The sequence below is a fragment of the Poecilia latipinna genome, unplaced genomic scaffold (genome assembly GCF_001443285.1).
Source record: "Poecilia latipinna isolate Pla-1442-1.1 unplaced genomic scaffold, P_latipinna-1.0 Scaffold1614, whole genome shotgun sequence".
NCBI lineage: Eukaryota > Metazoa > Chordata > Actinopteri > Cyprinodontiformes > Poeciliidae > Poecilia > Poecilia latipinna.
The window spans coordinates 35,681-56,318 of record NW_015114230.1 but is presented as its reverse complement, the minus strand read 5'-3'; the positions used below and the strand labels follow the sequence as shown (position 1 = coordinate 56,318).

Genomic DNA, 20,638 nt, shown 5'->3' with positions numbered 1-20,638 from the left:
CACATCCAAAGCTGGGCTCAAACCAGAAGATACTGGCACGTTTAAGTACCACAGAACCAAGATGGACTCTGAGTTCATGATTAGAAATAATCTAGAGACGCACTGATTGGAATTTACTGGCTGCCAATTTCTGTTTTTTTTTTTAGATCCAATTTGGAATTTGGTTCACTTCAAATCTTAAACATACAAAGCAATTTGTGTGATGTTAATATTACAGGTTCCCTGTTACCTGAAAATGGAAAGATCATGAGATTACCCCCACTTGTACATAAAAGCATTAAGTCTTTCTGTGAGCATCAACAGTGACCTCAGTCACAGTAATGTTGATATTAATTTAAACAACAAAGGTTCAACAACATTTTATAAAATAAGATGAAACATTAATCATTTTAAGAAACCACTATAAATAGTTTTATAGAGCCAATACACTAAAAGGTCATTTGAACTAAATCATAAAATCCAGTTGGCCAGCCGAAACGAGAAAGAGAGCAAAAAGCTTTTTTCAATCAAACGTTGTATCCAAAAACAAGTCCGGTGCGACTGTCGGTTAATTGAATAAGCAAATAAATGAGCTCATTGTGGATACCGTCACATTCACAGTGCTCTCTTTGGTTCCTTTGCAACTTTTCATACACGTATACAAACACAAACCCTATTACTGTGACGAGAGCAGGGGCTCTCTAACCTTCTGTCCGATTGAGTTTGCAGGTCCGGCAGAAGAATATAATGAGGTTTTCACTCTGAGAAACTCAAGCTTAAAAAAGCGCAGGAGGGATGGCAGAGGGGCACGTCGGTGGGTGTGACACAGAGAAAGAAGGTGAGCGAAAGAGAAAAGGCACTCAATGATAATGTATGAGCTGTCTGCTGTCCTCCATGGTGGGGGGTGGGGGGCGGAGAGTGCAGTGGTGCATTTAAAAAGAAGATTATCATGTCAGAACACAGTGATACTTCACCAAACACTGATTTTTATTCGTTATAGGTCTTCCCTGCCTGCCTTGATGTTAGCACCCAAAAAGAGAGAACGTCTATTGTAGCTTGTAGCTTCATATGAATTAACATGAGAACAAGAACTGGTCTTTTTATAGCTCTATAAACATCTTTCAGAGATATCCACACCGACTCTTAAAGAGCCTGCAATTGATATTTTTTTCTATAGTTGCTACTATTACTCAAGAACTGTAATTAACATTTCATCATGCAGTTTATTATACTATTACACATCCTGGCAATTTCATATTTAGTGCATTGAGTTATGGCCTATTCCCTCAACAAACCTATCGTGATGGAGCCTCTCAGGGTTCTGTGTCTTGCTCAGAGACACTTAAGTATTTTAGTGGTTGAGAAGCTTGAACTTGCAATTAGGCATGAACCTGCCCTAACACCTAATCTCATTTGCACACAGTGGAAAGACAAAAAGATGGGAGCTTTCAGCAGAGACCCAGTGAAGAAACTAAACCCAGAGCTGCAGTTCCTCCTTAACTTTATGGACCGCTGTAGAGAGTCTCAGCTCATTATTCAGTTATACGTGTTCAAAACTTTACTGTTTTGGCTCTCTCTCACTGCTGTAATAGCATCATTTTACACCTCAGCGGGCAGCTCTGTAACTTACAAAGAGGAAGAGGCTAAAATAACCCACCTTCTCAGCAGAAACATTCAGGAAGAGATGCAAATACTTGGTAAGTATAGTTGTGCACTTTCAAGCTAGAGTCACTTATTTCCCTCAGAAATGGAAAAGACCACAAACATCGATGCTTTACTGTGATATTGATCTTATATAAAAGAAACAAAGGTACAAACAGTTGCTATAGATTTCATTTTGCATCTAGGTTGTTTAAACGAGCAACCACATCTTATATAAAGTAAATTGCATAATAATCTTGGATAACGTATAGACCTAAGTTTAATTTAATTTCTCCTTGGGATCAATAAAGTATTTTTGAATTTGAATTGAATTTGAAAATACCTGATGTACCTGTAAATACATGTAAACCTGATGTGAGATTTATTTACTTCCTCATAGAGATGCTGAATGTTATCAATCAGAATCAATAAGTGAAACTATGAATTAAATCTGTCATTAAATGCTGCTCAGAAAGATTTGGGGTTGACATTGATGGATTAGAAAACTGGGACTGAGAAAGAAACTCAACGTTCATACTTCCGTTTCATCCACTGCTCCACTAAGGTATTATTTAAGTAAAAAAAAAAAAAAAAAAGCAAGCACTTTTTTTTGTTTTCTTCTGAAAACAAAATAATGAAAGCAACATGAGCATTCATTATGCCTAGCAAATTAGGCGTTGATAAAGATGAAAGAAACAGAGAAACCTCCCCCTCTAAGATGACTGCAGTTTGATCATTCAAAACAGTCTAGGAAAGGTAAATTATATATTGGGTATGTAGACAAACATGAAGACGCAAATTATTATGAAGTGGATCAAATTTTATACTTTCAATACTATTACTTTACTAATAAAAAATCTGAAAAGCGTGCTGTGAATTTTTAAAAGTCAGCTCAGGAAGAATTACACTGTCCAAAGACTGTCCATTTTATTATATTCAGATTTCTAATGCCCTGTCAGAAACAAACCATTTTTTCCAAATCTTTCATTGTGTCTGTAATTATACTGGTTTTAAATAGCTCTGAATCAGATACTCTGTTTTATTTACTCCCTTTAGTCTAATATGCCTATAAATAAAACCCAGTCTAACAAACTATCTGCGGAAGTCACGTGGTTAATAAATAAAGCCCACTGACCTGTCATAAAATCTCCTTTTAAATTCAGCTGTTCTATAAAGGCATCTAAAGTTTGTAAGAGAGCATTAGAGAACAAACAGGAACCACAGCAGGCCGGTCAGAAAAGAGTTGTGAAGAAAGTTAAAGCAAGGATAGCCATGTTATAAAATTATCCCAAAGCTTATCCCCAAGCATTTGGGATAATTTTATCCCAAAGCTTGGGATAAAATTCACCAATAAACAGGTGAAGTTGTTTATTCTTCACCTGAAAGTGGAAAGAATAACATGGCTAAAAACTTACCAAGACCCGGATGTCCGCTTAAACTGGCATGTGACCATTTGAAACTGAAATCCAAGTCTCAAGTAGAGAATCTGTGGATGAAACAACTATAAATATGACTCTGACCTTACTGAAGACTTAAAAGAAGAAGCTATAGCGAAATGAAAACCACAAGCTGTAGTTTCACGACCAAAAGTGGACACGGCACAGACAGTGTCCATTCTTAGACAGTATAGGCAAATGCTAAGATCGCCAGGAGTTTGGGGAGCGCCATAAAAACAGAGAAGAAAAGAAAAAACCTTTTATTATTTTTTTAAGTTAACACGTAATAATACAATTTAATAATTTAAAAAAATCTTAACTAATTTATCTGCATAGCAAAAAATATTAAATATTATATCTACAAATAATAATACTCTGCTTAAGTCCCCCCTCCTTCTCTACTAGTTGGTTTGTTCCTGCACTGCACCTCTCCCCACGCGCTGTTCAGGCAGTTGTGCTCTGGGTGGGTGAGTTTTGTAACGCAAGTAACGTCAAAAGTCATCATGTTGAAACGTCCCAAACTCCCTGGTCTGTTGCCAAATGAAGAAAAAATAAAGAAAAGAAGGCGAAGGAAAACGTGGCTGGAGCAGAGGTACTGATCCTAATGTGAGAAAATTACTTGTTGCCTTAGTTGTTTAGAAGAGTGTAGCGTAGCAGCACGGCTAACTAGCCAAACATGGAGCTACTCAATATATAGCCTAGCCAGTGTTTCCTGATGGTTTTCATTCAGCTATCAACTCAAATTCCACATTTTCACAGGCCTAAACAAAGACACATGGTTAAAGTGATGCATTTCGTTTGCATTAAGTTATAACTCTGCCAAAATATTTAAAATGCAAACATCGTCTTTAAAACATACAACTATCTTTCTAGGTTTTTTCAAGTTTTCCTTCTTGCAAAAAAAAATTGGATCCAGAATCAGAAATGCTTTGATGTATGTTATTTATCCTATTACATTTATTTTTAAAATGTAACTGAAAAACTAAATACTGCCAAAAGTACTGTAAATGTAAACTAAAAATCTATTAGAGAATAAGAAATGAAGAATAAAAACAAACTTATTTCTAATTTTGGTGGAAGAAAATGCTCTGATGACACCAAAGCTGAACATTTTGGGCTGCATGCAGCTCTTTATTTAATCATATAACCAGATCACCCTATTTTCTTACATTTTCCACGCTATCTGACGACTCCCATGAAATTCAGCTGCGTCTCACTTCTCTGAGAAGTCGGTTACTGAGGGGTTAACAGTTTAATAATGTAATTGTTTCTGGGTTAAGTGTGGTGTGAAAAGAGGTAATAATCTTTTTTTAGAGTTGACTAAGATTAAGGTTTGGCTTGCAGCCAGCCATTGCCCTGGGTTGGCTGTTTAAAAAAAGCTAATTAAACCTACATGAAAGCCCTTCCTCAGGAGAAATAAAGATTAAACATCCTAAAGAGTAGGACTAGATCAGCACACCTAAAATGAGCATAGACAATGTGATGCATGTTAAAAAAAAAGGGAATCTTGTATAATTATTTTTGAAAAAATAACTGATTAGTGTCTGTTTTGATGAATAGTTCATTGGCTTTTATCTGACATTATGATACTAGAAATAAACCACTTTTTCTGCTAAATTTATAAAGATGTGCTTAGTTAATCCCTAATTTACAAACAAATAAGAACGTTAGATGCTTTTTTAGAGTTTTAACCAGACGCTCCATTGAGATACACACATAGTCACCCATGCGGCTGCAGCGTCCTCTTCGCCAGACTGGAATTACTAAAAACTGAGGTCTTGTTGCAGAGAGGGAACCAGCTGCACCCTCATCCAAACCTCTTCCCTGTTTCTTTTATGGAGCAGCCCAGTGCACCACTGTCCACCCCTGCCACATGATGACATTTGGTACAACCCACTGGAGCTTCTCTGTCTGGTTTGTCACTGACTCGGTAGTACCACAGCAGCCAGCCAAACAGTATCTTGATCACAAACACACGCACAGACACACACACACACCAACAGCTAAAACATAAGAAGAGTTTCGAGACGGAAGCAAAGAAATTGGCTTGTTCCTCCACTCTGCTTTTCCTTGCTTTGCTTCCCTGATATGACCCTGTTCAGTCCAAGATGTGAGTATGCAGTCAGACCTCTTTATCTCTGTGCATGCGTTAGTGAATGTTTGCATGGTGCGGTGTGCTTTTTGAAATTTTCTCTACGTCTCCCTCAGCACTGTAGTCCATTTAGCTTGTAGTTTTTGTTACCCCTGTTATTTCTTCTTAAAATATTTCTGCCTTATGATTATTCTTTTTATTTTTATTATTCTTGTTGCATGTTCAGAACACGCACAGACAGATTAATTTTGGAGAAATCTGCTAGTAAAATATAAAGCCTTGCTTAACTTATTTTGCACTGAGACAGTTGTTTTATGTTCCTTTACTTTACATCATGGGTGAGAAATAGTTGAAGTGTAACTATTTCTAACACTACCAAGGTCAGATCCTGGTCTCAGACTGTGAAGACTTGTGGGATCAAAACCTCTGTCAGCCTAATTTTGTCATGCCCCCACTCTTTAGTGAAGGAACAAACCTGCATTTTTGTCTGTTGTTCTGCTGTAAAGTGAATGTCACCCTTAAAATCAACCCTTAGTAAGATTACTTTCCCCCGGCATGCAGGAGCAGCAGCTCTACTTACTTTGAAGCGAATGCAGACACCACAGTCTTCTCACAAAAGCTGTTTTTTTTGGGGGGGGGTTCAGAAGGTTGAGGCAAGTTCAGTGCAGTCTGACAGACTTAACAGTGAAACAGAGATTCATATTTGGCTGTATCAGATATTTTTCGAGATGAGCGTTGGTGGCATAGCTCAACATTGAACACCTCTGGATATCCTGCACAATATTAATGTTTTTGTTTCTATTTCTCTAAATCTGACAGCTTTTTCCTCCACATGACACATAAACCTTCTTTATCTTTTCTCTATCTTTCTTTTGTCTCAGATGAATGCCACATATTGACATTACTGCCTGTAGATGCACTGCAAAGCCATGAGTATGGAAACTTAATTTTTTATAGCTGGCTCTTGACGCAAAGCCTGATCAGGTCCGTAGCATTGCAAGAGGATATGGAGTAGCTCAAGTCAGCAAGAAGCGTGAATGCTGTGAAACCATGTTTAAATGTAGACAACCAGACTACAGAATAATAGATCGACTTTGCAGCAGTTGCAAACAATAAACAAACTATAGTCTTGCTTCTATAATCTCCAAAACAGCACACTGTATTGTTACAACAACAACAACAACAAAATAACACAATATGTTGATGAACCGATTAAATTAACATATTGGTGGAGTAAAATACATGCAAAAAAGAAAATAAGGGTTTTGCACAATCATTTAAACATATCGTCATCTACATTTAAACATATCAGAGAACACTTTGGACTTCTCTATTTGTAATTACATGTTGTTCGGATCAAGAAAATGAGCAATACTTGGAATCAGATCTTAAAAGTCCATGAAAAAATGCAGAAGAACATGAAAAAACACCAAAATGACAAAAAGTGATTGATTCAAAGAGTGGTTCTGATGGTGAGTCATATGGGTTGGCGTTTCACATGCCAGTAGGACCTTTCTGTAAAGAGTCTGAATGTCCTTCATGTGAATGCTGGGGTTCTCTCCTGGTATCAGGCATACATCTGTTGTCCAGAACCAACGATGTTAGGCTAATTGGCAGCTCCAAGCCATCCTGAGGTGTTAGTGTGTAGGTGTGTGTGCCTGCTTGTTTGTCTTGTGTTTGTTGGCCCAGTAATAGACTGGTGACCTGTCCATAGGGGTACACCGCTTCTTGTTGAGATTCTGCTGGGGGTGTCTTCATCCTCGCCTCAATCCTAAGCACGATTCAGCAGCTCTAGAGAACAGGCAGACAAAAAGTTAAAAGGATCTCAATGGGCATTAACTAAAACCACTTGATAATAAATGTACCAAGTCAACTAATTGACTTGGATGTGGGTTTTTGAAGAGATGTGGATTAAACAGAAGTACTGCTTTTTTAAATATATTTTATTTTCAATTATCTGAGTAGCTGTCATATTCTCAAACATGTGAAATATCTGCTGAAATGACATCAAAGTTGAACTAAATTAAATTGATAGAGAATTTAAGATGGGATTTTAGTTGCTGCTTAAAAATGTCAGAAATAGGAATGAGTGAGTGAAGCTACAAACTTTTTTATCTGACTGGAACATTATCCCTCCTCCAAAAAATGTCCAACTTCAAGTTCCAGATTTCTACATACATTTAGCAGCTTGCTTTAATAATAATTTATGAGAGTGGTGGAGAATTTAGCTGCTTGGTGACTGTCTTTTGGAGAAACTGCTGAGATTTTGAATAAGAAAAATCTCAGCAAAAATGTTTAGATTTTGTTTCCAGTAAGATTAGGTCAGCTTTGACTTTGTGCCTGCATGAGGGATCAGTCTGGCTCCAGGCCTGCCATAAAGCAAAGTGACAGGCTGTAAACTGTAGCAGAGGATTTATAATTCATTATGGCTGATTGAATGTGACCTCTGTGTGTCATTTAATCCAGTTTTATCAACTAAACTTAAACATCAGATTATAGTTATGTCAGTTTTATCTCTGTTTCTAAAATATTATCACCAAAGCATTGCCCTGAAGTTGTTGGTGACCTATTTTACAAAGTTCTTATGACCTGCCATAGTGATCACTACTTCCTGGAGTTTTTACATTTTGACACGTTAAAGCCACAAACTAGTATACTGACAATAGGATATTGAAAGTGGCAATTTTAATACAGAAGGAATGTGTTTTTTAATAAAAACACATTTATGTTGAGCAATAAGCAATTGAGGCTGGAATATTGCTCACCACCAATGTGTACATGAATGAATCAATCGTGCTCCAAAGTGTGAAGTGCTTTGGAGTCTACTGACTTGATAAAACACTATGTAAGCACAAGCCGTTTACCAGTTGGACTTTTGAAGGCAAGTGGTTGAACTCAACTTTATTTCAGGGTATTAGAGGTAAGAGGCTGAAAACATATGCACGGTGTACTTTTTCAGATTTTTATTTGACAAATGTCTTTCCTTTCCCCTCCACTTCATAGTAATCCACTACTGTATAAAAAAATATGCTGAAGTCTGTGGTTGTACTGAAGCAAAGGTGAAAAAGTACAAACACTTTTGATCAGGGCCATGAATAACTATCATCGTCATCAAAAGGAAGATTTTCTTTTGGAACGTTAAATCCAACCATAAAATCCATGTGTAGGATTATAAGGTTTTGATGGAGCTCTAAGGTTGTGCCATTTTTATTATAGAAAGCAATTTTATTGATCTTCCAGACATAAACTATGCGATCAATACATTTCATGATTTATACGTTTTCTGTTTCTTTGTTTACTCTGTTACCCTCAGAATTAAAGGGCCAAAAAAAGTGCATTTTTTTTTCTCTTTTCCTCTCCACTTTGTCAACATGTACTTGGTATGTTTTCTGTAAAAACATCAGTCGATCCCTGCTATCTTCCTTTTAATTCTTCTTTAAATCAACACACACTAGAAATAGTGAGAATTTAGTGTAGACTGTAAGTTCATTAATAAAAACGAGGCAACGCACATAACATCCACTGACAGAATTACATCTTTTGTGCTGTCTCTTTATTTGATTTGCAATAAAAGAGGCAAAGACCATTTAGCTTATTTATCCCTGTGTCACCAACATAAATCTGGGGAAAAACAACTTATATGTGTGTCTGTCTGTCTGTGTGTCTTATATGTGAAGTCTGCTCTGGTGATGCTAATTATGGCATGCAGGATTATGTTTACGAATAGGCACGCTGATTACCACCTGAGGTTTTGCTCCCGTTGAGAGAGACAACTGTTCTCTACAGCATCCTGGTATCTTATCCTGTTTAATGGCTTCATCATGCAGTCAATCACACCGTCTTCACGTTTCTAAGTAAATGCATCATAAAACATCAGAAAGTTTTGTTTTCCAAGCCTGATTTTTGGAGGAAGGTGATTTTCCTGTGCAGGATGAAATACACAGAGTTAAAATATGCAGGTTTATGTTTGTTTTGATTGCTCAGATATTTTGGATTTTTGTCCTCGTGTATTTGACCATATTTCAAATATTTGTTCTTTGAACAGTATTTTTAACTAACCAGAAGGATGTGCTTGAGTGTCTGGTCCTTGAAGAGGACATAGTTTAGCTGTCTGCAGTGGGGGCAAGCTGCCCACCAGCAGAGAAACTGCCGGCTGCAGAGAAGCTCTCCAACAGGTCGCTGTTGGGCCACAAACTGTCGGAGGCAAAGGCGCGTACACATGTCTAATTTTCCTTTCACACATTCAGACCCATACTTAATTAATTGTAGCTCCCAGCCATTTGACAGTCATACTGTGTGAGTGTATGTGCAGCTGGCCCAGTCACACTCCATTCAACACCCATCTGTCCGTGTCAAGCCGGACTCCTTCTTCATTTCCCCCCCCCCTTTGCCTTTCTGCCTTTTTATGCCTCTCTTTGGGCAAATCAACACCCAAAACCACAGTGCAAACACTGAACTGTTGGCAGACACTGTAATCAAGGTGATCTATGATTAATTGTCTGGTGAGAACACATGTAAAGATATGTATGCAGGAAGGATGGTGGAAACAAAGCCGTATGGTGGCTGATGTTTGAAGTCACCTTGCAAACTATAGACAAAAATAGAGCAGCAGGAGAATTTGAGACTCAGTACAACGACCCGCAGTAAAACTATAACACTATCAATTACACAACTTTAAACTTAAATTTACAACACTTTAATTATTGCTTCTTCTATTTTATAACGTTGATTATGAATTTTATGTTAACATTTTTTTTTAATTTAAAACTAATATAATTAGAGATGATTAGAGGGAGCTACGTTAGTTGTAGATATTTTACGGAATATCATTTTGCTTTGTATTTTTTAAGCTTGTTAACGGTAACCTTTACTGCATTATGGCACAATGACTGTATTTTTGTGACCATAATCCACCCCAGAAAAAAGTTCCACCAAGGAACCTTGTGACAAAAATGGGCCTTTGCAAAAAATAAAAAAATGGCGCTCAAAAGACTTTATGGAATTTATTTTCCTTTTACATTTGCAGAGCTTTATTAACTAAATATTTGTTCATTTTATTTTTTTATTTAAGCTTTTATGCATAATAACCTCCCTGATTTTATCAAGAAAAAATACCAAAAAGTAATTTATAGTGGAACGTTAGTGTGTGGTTCATCCAGACAATTTTGTGTTGCAATAATACATTTCATCACTTTGCAATGATGTATGAAAACTAAGTTGATTTTCAATTTAGAGCCATTTCAGATGTTGTGCCTACTAGTGATAAAATGTGTAATTTTGGGAAAAAAGGTCATCTTAATGCAATTTGAATAAGGTAATCACAGCAGCACCTTCAATTTTATATCGAAAAATTATTGCCTGGTCGTTAGTGGAAACCTATTTGTGCCTAGAGTCCTATGTGTGCAATGAGCCTTGATGAACATCAGTATTAAGTGTAAGATAATCCCGCACTGTTGGCTCCATATAGCCTGAGAATACTCTGATCACACAGCATCATAGAAATCAAATATTAGCTGTTTCAAAACTAACTCTTTTTAAAATTTCTGTCTCATCTGTTTTGATCTGTGGCATCTATTGTATTTGTATTTGTTTATTTTTGTAGTTAATTTTTTATTTGTTATGTGACCTATGTATATTATGTATCTTCAGTTGTTTATGTTGAATGTTTGGACCCCAGGAAGAGTAGATGCAGGGAACTGCAACTAATGGGGAGCCAAAGAAAAAAGGAAAGAAAGAAAGAAAGAAAGAAAAAGGGAAAGAAAGACAGACACCAGAAACCAGTCAATGCTGAATTGAGACCACAAGTACAATGGAACAAGTCCTTTCCTGTGCAGATAAAACCAACTTGGTGCAGAATGAATTCTTTCTCGTTAATCTGAACATTCCTCCTGTTGTTTGTTTTGTCCACTTTGTTTATTAGCTTTGTTGCTCTTGACTCCATCAGCACAAAGTTAATTGGTTGCTCTTTCATGCAGACATGAGCATGAGTGGAGAGCTGAAGTCGAGTCGCTCCAGGGCAGCTAGTAAGAGGGCCAGCAACACCACTTATGGGTGAGTATGAGCCACCTATTCACACACACACACACACACACACACACACACGCAGACTTGTGCAGACACTCTAATTCCCTCACACTCTCAAAGATAATGATGTGTTATTTGCTGCAGCCCTTTATCTGCAACTCTGCTGCATCTCAGCTTTCCAATAAATGCAGCATTATTCGTTATTAGCTTCATACCTGCTGTGTGTTTAAGCGTCTATTGATTTGTGCCAGAGGTGCGGTTTCCATCAGTCAGTGTTTTAAATTATTTGTTGATGCAACGCACACGTGTCATTGGAGCTGATTGCTGTCTATTGCCGGCAGGTCAATGCAGCACTGTGGAGCTAGGCGCGCTCTGTGCTTCGAATTAGAGGGTAGGGCGCAGGAGAGAGATGACTTTGCATTGGCTTATTGAGTTTGTTTATACTTTCTAACAAGAACAAAACATAAAGATACTACTGGTTTCAGTGTCTGCAGCATCAGTCTCAAGCTGGAGTAGATTCTCATTTATTGACTCGTGTTCTGCTACTGGCCTCATTTGTGTTTTTTGTCTGGTGTGTTTTCTGGAAGTCCATATGCTGTTTCTTATTTCTCATATTCGTTGAGTTCCTAAAAGCCCCTAAAGAAGCCACATTGAATGTTTTTCTTTTCTTTTTTGCAAAGTAAACCATTCTTCACTCAACTGTCATCCACATGCAAACACTGCCTTCCAAATTTTTGGAAGTGCTTCCTAATGTGAGATTATTAAAGACCCAGTTTGTGGTACATACCTGTAGCTTTTTGCTCAAGAAGCCAAAACAACAACTGAGTTTTTTTATTTTGTTCTATTTTGTTTGTTTGTTTGGCAAGATGTGCCCTGATCCTGAAGTCATTGCACTTTGACTGTGTGCTAAAAAGGTTAATTACTTCCATAAAATGGTAAAGGAAGTCAATGAAAGAACAAGCTACAGCTGTCTGGGGAGAAACAGCAGCACTGTTTTTTTTTTCTTTAGCTGCTGTTGCTCTGCTTCCTATCTTGGCATGTATGTTTTTGTTTTGGAAATTTTGTGATAGATGTTGCACACTGGCATAAGCGTGAGAAAATTAACACCTAAAGTGCACGGGGGATGGGCAATTGTCATATCATTTATCATTTATTGTGATAAATTTCTTATGATAAATACTTTTGATTTATCGTTGTCACGATAACTTCCAATTAATGTTTAAAAAAAATAAAAATTATCCGCAGTGTTAGGATTTTTAGCTTTTCCGTTTTCTTTTGTAATTGAGAACATCAATAAATATCAATAAATTTTAAAATATTATTAACTGCAGTGACTATGTGCAAGTGATACAAATCACACTTCGTTATGTGATTGGTGTCCTAAAGAAGCATATTAATACTTTTTTGAGAGCAATAATTCTTTGTGGAGATGGGACTGCTGTGTGAGGCAGTCACAGTCGTACCTAAAGTTATGGCCACTTTTATCAGTATCATAATAGTACCACAAAATATCGTGGTAAAACGTAAAGTCCATATCGCCCAACCCTAGTGTCCATTCATCCTTGCAAAATAGTTAAAGTACAGTTACATTAATCACAGACAATTTGTGAAGAGGAATTTTCAAGTCTTCTGCAGCCTCTAACAACGTTTCTACCGGGACTGACCCACATTTATTTATCATCCATCTTCACATCAACTCTGTTCAGGTTTTGTGTTCCCACTGAACAGAAGGATCCCCACACAATGATGATGCCACCATCACGTTTTGCAGTGGTAGTGGCTTGTTCAGGGTGATGTGTGACGTTAGCTCTCTGCCACACATGACATTATGAATGAAGGTGAAAAAGTCCATATGAAAAAAGCTCTCATATGAAAAGAACAGCTGGCACAAGAAGCAAAACTCAAGTAGCTCATAATTGAGTGAACTGAATTATGATTTAATTAATAGCTGCTTAGCTCCTTTTAATTAGCCACTTAGCTGCTTTTAAGGTAAACTGATGAGGCAAATGCCTGATCAACATTCTGCTTCTAGCTGGATGTAGCAGCATTGAAACCAAAGTAGTGGCCTAATCAGAATGCTGTGACCTGTGTGTGGATGGTGACAAGATATGACAAATTTAGCACAGGCCAGATTCTTTAGGTACTTGTTTCAAAATCAATAAAATCATAAAATTGTTATGAAATTGGAAGGGAAGCCAGTAAAAAGATGACGCATATCTTAAATCCACTGAGATGTGTGTAAGCATTTACTATGTGAAATGTTAACACCACACTCATGGTGTGAAAGTGTGAATGTGAAAAGCCTCACAGACCTGCTGGTGCTGTTTAAGACTGTTTGTTTTCCATTTGTTATCAGACTTGACAGGCTCCTTTTATCATCCCCATAAAATATCACATGGGCGATATCAAGCTGTATCAGTGGTGAGACCTCAGGTGTTTTTCTTTGTGAGCATGCATGTGTGTGGTTCTGTATGACTAACCTCATTAATGCAATGATGCATGCTGCTAAAAAAAACAACAAGGGGGACAGTGCGAATAATGTTTGAGGTTAAGGTCAGAGAGAGACGAGGAGAAAGAGAGAGAGAACTGGATTAAAGATATTCTGCACACGGACAGGGGCAACCTGGGGACACAATATATTATATATGAATCCTAACACAGCAAAGTAATATGTCCAGTGTCAGTGTGTTATGTCAGGGAGATAAACCTGGTGGATAACCTAGATTTGAAGTGACTTGAATAGAAAGAGATAGATCATTTATATAATATTTATATATCATATTTACAGTATTACTATCAATAGTGCTCTGTGAAATTATCCAAAGGAAAACTTGAATGAAAAAGAAATAGTTTTCACCTCAGATTTGTGAACTGCTCGACTGGAATCGAACAGTTCACAAACTGTGCCTTGTTCCTTGAAAATGTTTTTCTTCTTTTGTCGACTTTGTGAAGGAATCCTTGAGTCCACTCTTCGGTAACTCACTTCCTCTTAACATTGCTTTCTTTGCTTTCAGCACCACATTTTAACATTATTTGTGAACACCGTGGAATGCAGTGCTGGATAGATTGCTCTTATTTAATGTTTTTTGGGGTTTGATTTGGAGCTATAAAGAAGCTTTTTTTTCTGCTTGTTTTTGAAACAGTCTGAAGACACTTTCATATTTGCTCAGCCGTTTCTGAATTTCAATCCAGGTTTTTTATTGAAATATGTGAAGATGATGCAAATCATTGAGTCCTGCTCCTCTTTATCCCTTTATAGTCTTTGCAAAGGTTTATGGCTGTCTCTTCTGTATTTAGCAAACACACACAAATATTGCAAATCCAATATCCTGTCTTACTGCCTCTAGTCACATGTGGATAGAAAACAGCATAAATATGACTTTATTGTACAAAAGAAGTCAGTCTCCACCACCAAACCAAAATGTGATTTCAATTCCAAATAAATAGATAAGTCAAATGTGTCTTATTCCAGTTTAGGGTACATGATCAATTTTCCAGAGCCAGAAACTACAACACAGCCACAGACACAAATGTAAATCATGTGGAGACAGCTACCAAAAATTTCTCTGTCCAGACTAAAACCCCCCGCGCCGTGAGGCTGGCAGCGTAGAGCCCCGTCTGCTCCCGCCTCTCTCCATCCTCACAGAGTCGGCCAACAAACACTTCTGCCTGCGGCCCAGATAATTCAGGAAACAAAAAAAACTCAACCTCCTCCATAAGACACTAAAGTCCCGTTATCTGCTTGCCGACTCCATGCAGGTTTACAGCATTTCTGAACGGATTTAATTACTAGAGAGTTTGATTTGTTTTTACATGATTACATTTTTAAACTCAGATGGCCAGCCCAGTAAAATCTTTTCATATTGTGTATGAACAAATTATGTCATGTTTAATGGTGGCAGCCTTCCATGGAGGAAAGGTACATGCCTTCTTTCCATTGCCTTCATCTTTTTTACCCTCACATGTCTCCCCTCAGGCTGTTTCCTGTAGAGCGGCCATGACAACACATGGGTGTTATCATTTATTATTACTTTCCGACAGACACAGGTGTCCTTTAACTCAGTAAACCCCAGCTGTGTGGAGAGAGTGGCAAGCATTTCCCCACCCAGACACAGATGCTACTGCGTTGCTGCTTCTTTATGCTCTGGTGAACAACTATAGAAGCCCACTGCTCTTTGTGGCCTTCATTAAGAGGCTCAGGTGCCACACACAGGGTCTTAAAGGGTGTTTACGCTAATAGCTAACCCATAAACTGGGATTGTTTTTCTTTTATTCTTTATTTCTTTACATAATGTAGATGGTAAAAGAAAATCCTGGTCTGGGTTCATTTGACCCTACAGGGCTGGGTTACAGATTTAACGTGGCATTCAGGGTAAGATTTTCAACCCAAGAAATGTGTTAAAGCGATAAGTGTTTGACATTTAAAGCTAACAATCATCCAGGCATTTTTTTTTACACTCTTATCCCGTTGGGGTCGGGAAGGGTACTGGTGCCTATCTCCAGCTGTCAACGGGCGAGAGGCGGGGTCACCCTGGACGGGTCGCCTGTCCATCGCAGGGCAACACAGAGACAGACGGGACAAACAACCACACGCACACTCTCACTAAGGAGAAGTTAGAGAGACCAATTAACCTAATAGTCATGCATTTGGACTGTGGGAGGAAGCCGGAGTACCCGGAGAGAACCCACCATGCACAGGGAGAACATGCAAACTCCATACAGAAAGACCCGGGGCTGGGAATCGAACTCAGGACCTTTTTGCTGCAAGACAACAGTGCTACCAACTGCGTCACTGTGCAGCCCAAGCTATCAAAAATACCTTGATTACCAAGCAACTATTATTTGATAGGGGTGTAACAATACCTAAGACTCACAAGGCGAGATGAGACGCGATACCGGGACAAGATGAGGTTTTGATATTATTTATAAGAAAACTCCAATTTTTTAAAGGCATTTATCTTGTATTTTAATAGATTTTGCCACAAACTCAACAAATTGATATACCTTTTTCTGATTTATTTTGATCTTTTCAAACCTTCGGACAGTTCTTCAACTAGGCTGCAGTACAACAAGTGCATTTCCCAGTGGCTTTAGATAAAGTTTATTGTTATTGTTTAGAAGTTCAATGTACTCCAAGACGTCCATGCACTTTTTCAAACCCATAACCTTCTGTGTTGTCCAAGCAAGACAATACTGCTAATACCTTACCTAATAGTTCATGAGAAAATAATATTGATAAATGAAGACAATAGCTTTACAATGTCTAATTAGAATTTAACAATAAATGTTTGCTAATATTTTTACATTATGTCCAATTTTTGAACCAACTTAACACTTGCTTATGCCAAATACTTAGAGGGTAAAATGCTAATGTTTCTTAATACAGTAAACTTGTGCTCTAGTGAGAACTAAAGTATTGATACCACCCACTCATATTTAAATTATTATATAGAAGCATTTTACAATGCTTTTACTAGTTCATATGTCATCCTGAGGAAGAAGTTCTTCAGTGTCTGATAAGGCCGTTGTGTAGGTAAAGATGTTGCTTTTCCTTAAGATTTCCTTTCTAACCAAGCAAACAGGATCATCATTTTTAGCCTGGTATTCTTACCTTAAATGTATCTTCTCAGAATAAAGCAAGCATTTTGGTTGAAGAAATAACACAAGCGAACTTTATTTTTGTTTGGTCATAGCTTTAATCAGAGTCTGACAAATTTACCTCATCGCTAATTGCATTATCTGCTTAATTGTACCTCTCTGTGCAAAGGGAAAGGAAGGATTCACACAGGGATGATGGTGTGTGACCATCAAGCAGAGTGTGTGTGCATTTCCACCTCTTAATTTGCCATAATCAGTCATTATCACTAATTATGAGAAGGGACAGTCATCAAAGTGCTGGAAATAGGATGGAATAAATGCAGCAGCCTGATGGTTTTTCTTATACATCTAAGAAGGATGATCAGAGAACAGTGGTTCAATTGAATTTTGTGTTTATTACAAGTTTTTTTATTCACAGGAATACATCTGAAAACGTTAATCTACCCACAATTCTCACAACCAAGCCTTTACAATTTTTTTCATCCTGAAAATTATGAGTCGGGGTCAAATAACCGATAATATAAGATGACTAAAACCTCTGTCACTGTTAACATTGCTCCCATTAAAGCTTCAACCTTGTCCTACTTGTCTATAAGAGGTTTTGTCCTGTTCAGGTTAAAATATCTTCCTGTTCTTACTTTATTCTTCTGATATTGCCATGTTTCTCAATTTCATCCATGTTCTTCACTATGAAAAACAGACATTGTATACCAGAAAGATGTAATGAGAAACTTATCACACAAGGTTGTTGTTTATCTCTTTTTCTGTGCAATATTTGACACTTGGTCTGACAGATTGTATATGTGTATCCAGCCTGCAGCGCCGTTGGCTGTCATCTGTAAATGCGCCACATGCTGTGGGAAACCAAGGGGCAAAGCTGAAGTTCATTGGCTTTTATGATCAAATTCCTTCCTTTAGTTTGACTCTTGCTAGTCAAACTAAATCCCATCTACTTTCATTTCAGTTCAGAGGTTTACCATGCAACATTTTATTAGCACATCAACATGTTTAATCATGTTATTTATTTATTTTTTTGTTTTGAAAGATTTAGATATTATTTTAAAATTGTAAATTTTGTTAACATTTCAGTAGCAGCTGACTGACATTGTAACTGGACAGGAATATATAAGTTCGCAATTCTATCTACTGCTTATCAAATATGGAGAAAGGAAATGTAACATACAAAGACGTGACTTGATATTGTGAATCTGTTTCATTAGGTTTGAAATAAATCTGAACCTATCAATAATGATCATTAATAACATGATCAGTTTTGTGATTACAACTAAGTAGGAGTCAGATTAAAATTAATTCAATTCTTGAAATTACAAAAAACAGACAACTGGTAGAAGTTGAAAGAAAAAATGGGCTACCAATAGTGTGAATTCTTTCAGTGGTAACATTGAGCAAGTTGTTCATTATTTATGAGCAGGAATGTCAAGGAGATGGATTTATTTGGGATTCTGTTGCCTCCCTGAATGGAGACATAATAAACTTCATGACCTTCTTTTCCTTGCAGAACGCAAGAGTTGGTATCCTGTTATGATTGACAAAATGTCTTTCACGAATAGCTTAGGTGTGTTTTGTACAGATGAAAAACAAAAGGCAGATCATCACAGCTTTATGACTTTACGGGGATTGACGTCTTCCCATTTAATTTCACTTTGAGAATAGCTTTCATGTCTTCTTATGCTTGCACAGTGGCTAAAAGAAAAAAAATGTTATACAGAGAGTTCTTTATCTAAGAGACGGATATATTAGTGCTTTCAGTATGAATATAAATATTATGGCTGACAATAACTCCACTCAGATTTGACACAAACAGGCCAGCATTGCAGCTCAAATGTAACGTAGGAGTGGAAAACCATATAACAGCACTATGCACTAACGGTAAGGGCAGTTTCACTTAAAAGCCAATTGATTCTGAATTGTATCATGTTGCCATTATAACATTGTGACTGGTAATAAACCCAAAATATTTTCTCAAAGACAAGAGTGTTTTACTTCATTCAGAGAATGCACAAAAATAACTCCTGCAGAAAGCTGGTGTCAATTTTGTGCAGAGGAAAACAAAAAGCAAAACGGCTGTTAAAAAAACAAACATTTTGCAATCTCATGTAAAACTAGATGCAGATTGCTCCCATCACCTGGACTGGCAGTCAAAACAGCTGCAAAACAACATATGAGATTGTACCTTAATCTCTTCTCCAACTATTGTAAGCATTTACTTTAAATATTAATATCTTGATTTTAACATTTCATCCCTGCAGCAACATTTAGACATAAAGCCTCTTATTTTGGGTTTCAAAACGAGAGACTAATTCAGTGAGACGTTCTATCAGCTACTAAAATCTCTAAACGACATGGGTATCATCAACAAATACTCAAGTTTTGACTTAAGTGCCAATTTTGTATTCCACCATCAGAGGCAAACCCATTTCCTGCCAAAGTGGGACACAGGATTGTTCAAGAAAATTCTCAACTATTGTTTCAAGAGTTGTGTTCTCCTGATGTCCTGTTTGAAATATCTTCAAGGTGTCAGTAGACAGCCTATTGTTTTTATTACCATTTCTTTACCTTGTTCATCCTAGTAATACCTGAAGGACTGTTGCAATGTGCTTTCTCTCATTAGGACACATTTCATTTTTTGTGAGCAATGATGTAGTTTAAACTTATATTTGTCAAACATGCTTTACTGTTTGGACAGTAGATCCACTGTAACCATGACATTGTATGTATTCCAGCTTTATGACTCTTCCTTTGAAAATTCGTTCTTCTCTTGTCCTTGTTCTCAAGCACAATCCTCAGACAGATGCTGTCTGTGTCTTTCACATTTAACAGCTACAGTTACACTGATTAGCTCTTGGACAAAATGAATGATTTACTCTTCAGTTTCCATGCTAGACTTTACACAAAGCATACTGTTTGGCAGATTGGTGGAGGAAGATGACACTACAACTCTGATTGGTGGTATTCTGGACTGTTTTATTACTCTTGCACCTGAGTGTTAACTGATCTTTTAGTTGGCTACTCTGATATTTTCTCTGTCTGATAATCTATAATCAGATAATGCTGGGTTGTACCCATCTGCACTTTCAGTTACAAACTTGTGTAATCCAGGAAAGCAAAAGGAAACACTCAGATGCAGTAATCAAACAATTAATCTGACAAAATGACGGCAGAAACGTATGAAAGCATTATTCATATGGGAGGTTTGTGGTGGAACATTTTTTTGCAAAAGTGGCACAAGACCTCTTGCCTCTTACAGTAAGAAGGATTTGATTGATTTGATTTAGATAGCCTCTCCAAACCATCTATCCATCCTGGATAATGCCAAATCAATCAAGAGTGCAGCATTTTTATCTCTTAAGCTTCTGCTCTCATGTCACTCTTATTATGTGTGCATAGCTGCATGACTAACTGGCAGTCTGGGTGACAGACCGTCACTGGCAAAGCGTGCCACCGTGGTGGCAGTTCTCACTTGCGCTGTGGCCAAAAACAGCCCACTAACTATGCACCAAAGCCTGCTGTTCCCTCCCCTTTCCACTTTAACATCAATTTTACAGCCTAACTGCCATTTTCACTTTGCTGTCCAGCCTCCCTCTCTGTCCCCTGACAGCTTTCTCTCTGCATGGATACACAGACAATGTGCTGTTTGCAGTCCATTCCTAAGAGGTGACTGGAGCCGTACTGTAGGTAAAGGTCAGTGCAGACTGAGGTGGATGTACTGCTGGGGAAAAGGTCAATCCCCGCAGAGGAGGAAGGAAAGTGCATCAGATAGTTTCAGGGCCACCGACAAAGCCTCTGAGACGGTGGGAAACAAGAGAGAGCAGGAGACGGTGGGCAGAACATCCTGGCTGCAGACAGG

The 20,638-nt window shown here is 37.6% G+C and overlaps 1 protein-coding gene across 2 annotated transcripts in view; it reads left to right on the top strand.

Annotated features, from left to right (window-relative positions):
• Positions 1-3,563: 3,563 nt before the first annotated feature.
• The window catches only part of LOC106964008 (heterogeneous nuclear ribonucleoprotein C-like), a 43,545-nt gene continuing 26,470 nt past the window's right edge, over positions 3,564-20,638 (top strand). The window contains exons 1-2 of one of the 2 annotated variants that reach the window (XM_015059224.1): positions 3,564-3,648; positions 11,124-11,199. In XM_015059224.1, coding sequence (XP_014914710.1) covers positions 11,126-11,199 — 74 coding nt within the window. In that variant the 5' untranslated portion in view covers positions 3,564-3,648; positions 11,124-11,125. Of the gene's footprint in view, positions 3,649-4,967; positions 5,167-11,123; positions 11,200-20,638 lie in introns of those variants that run through there. The other variant, XM_015059223.1, reaches the window with a different exon arrangement.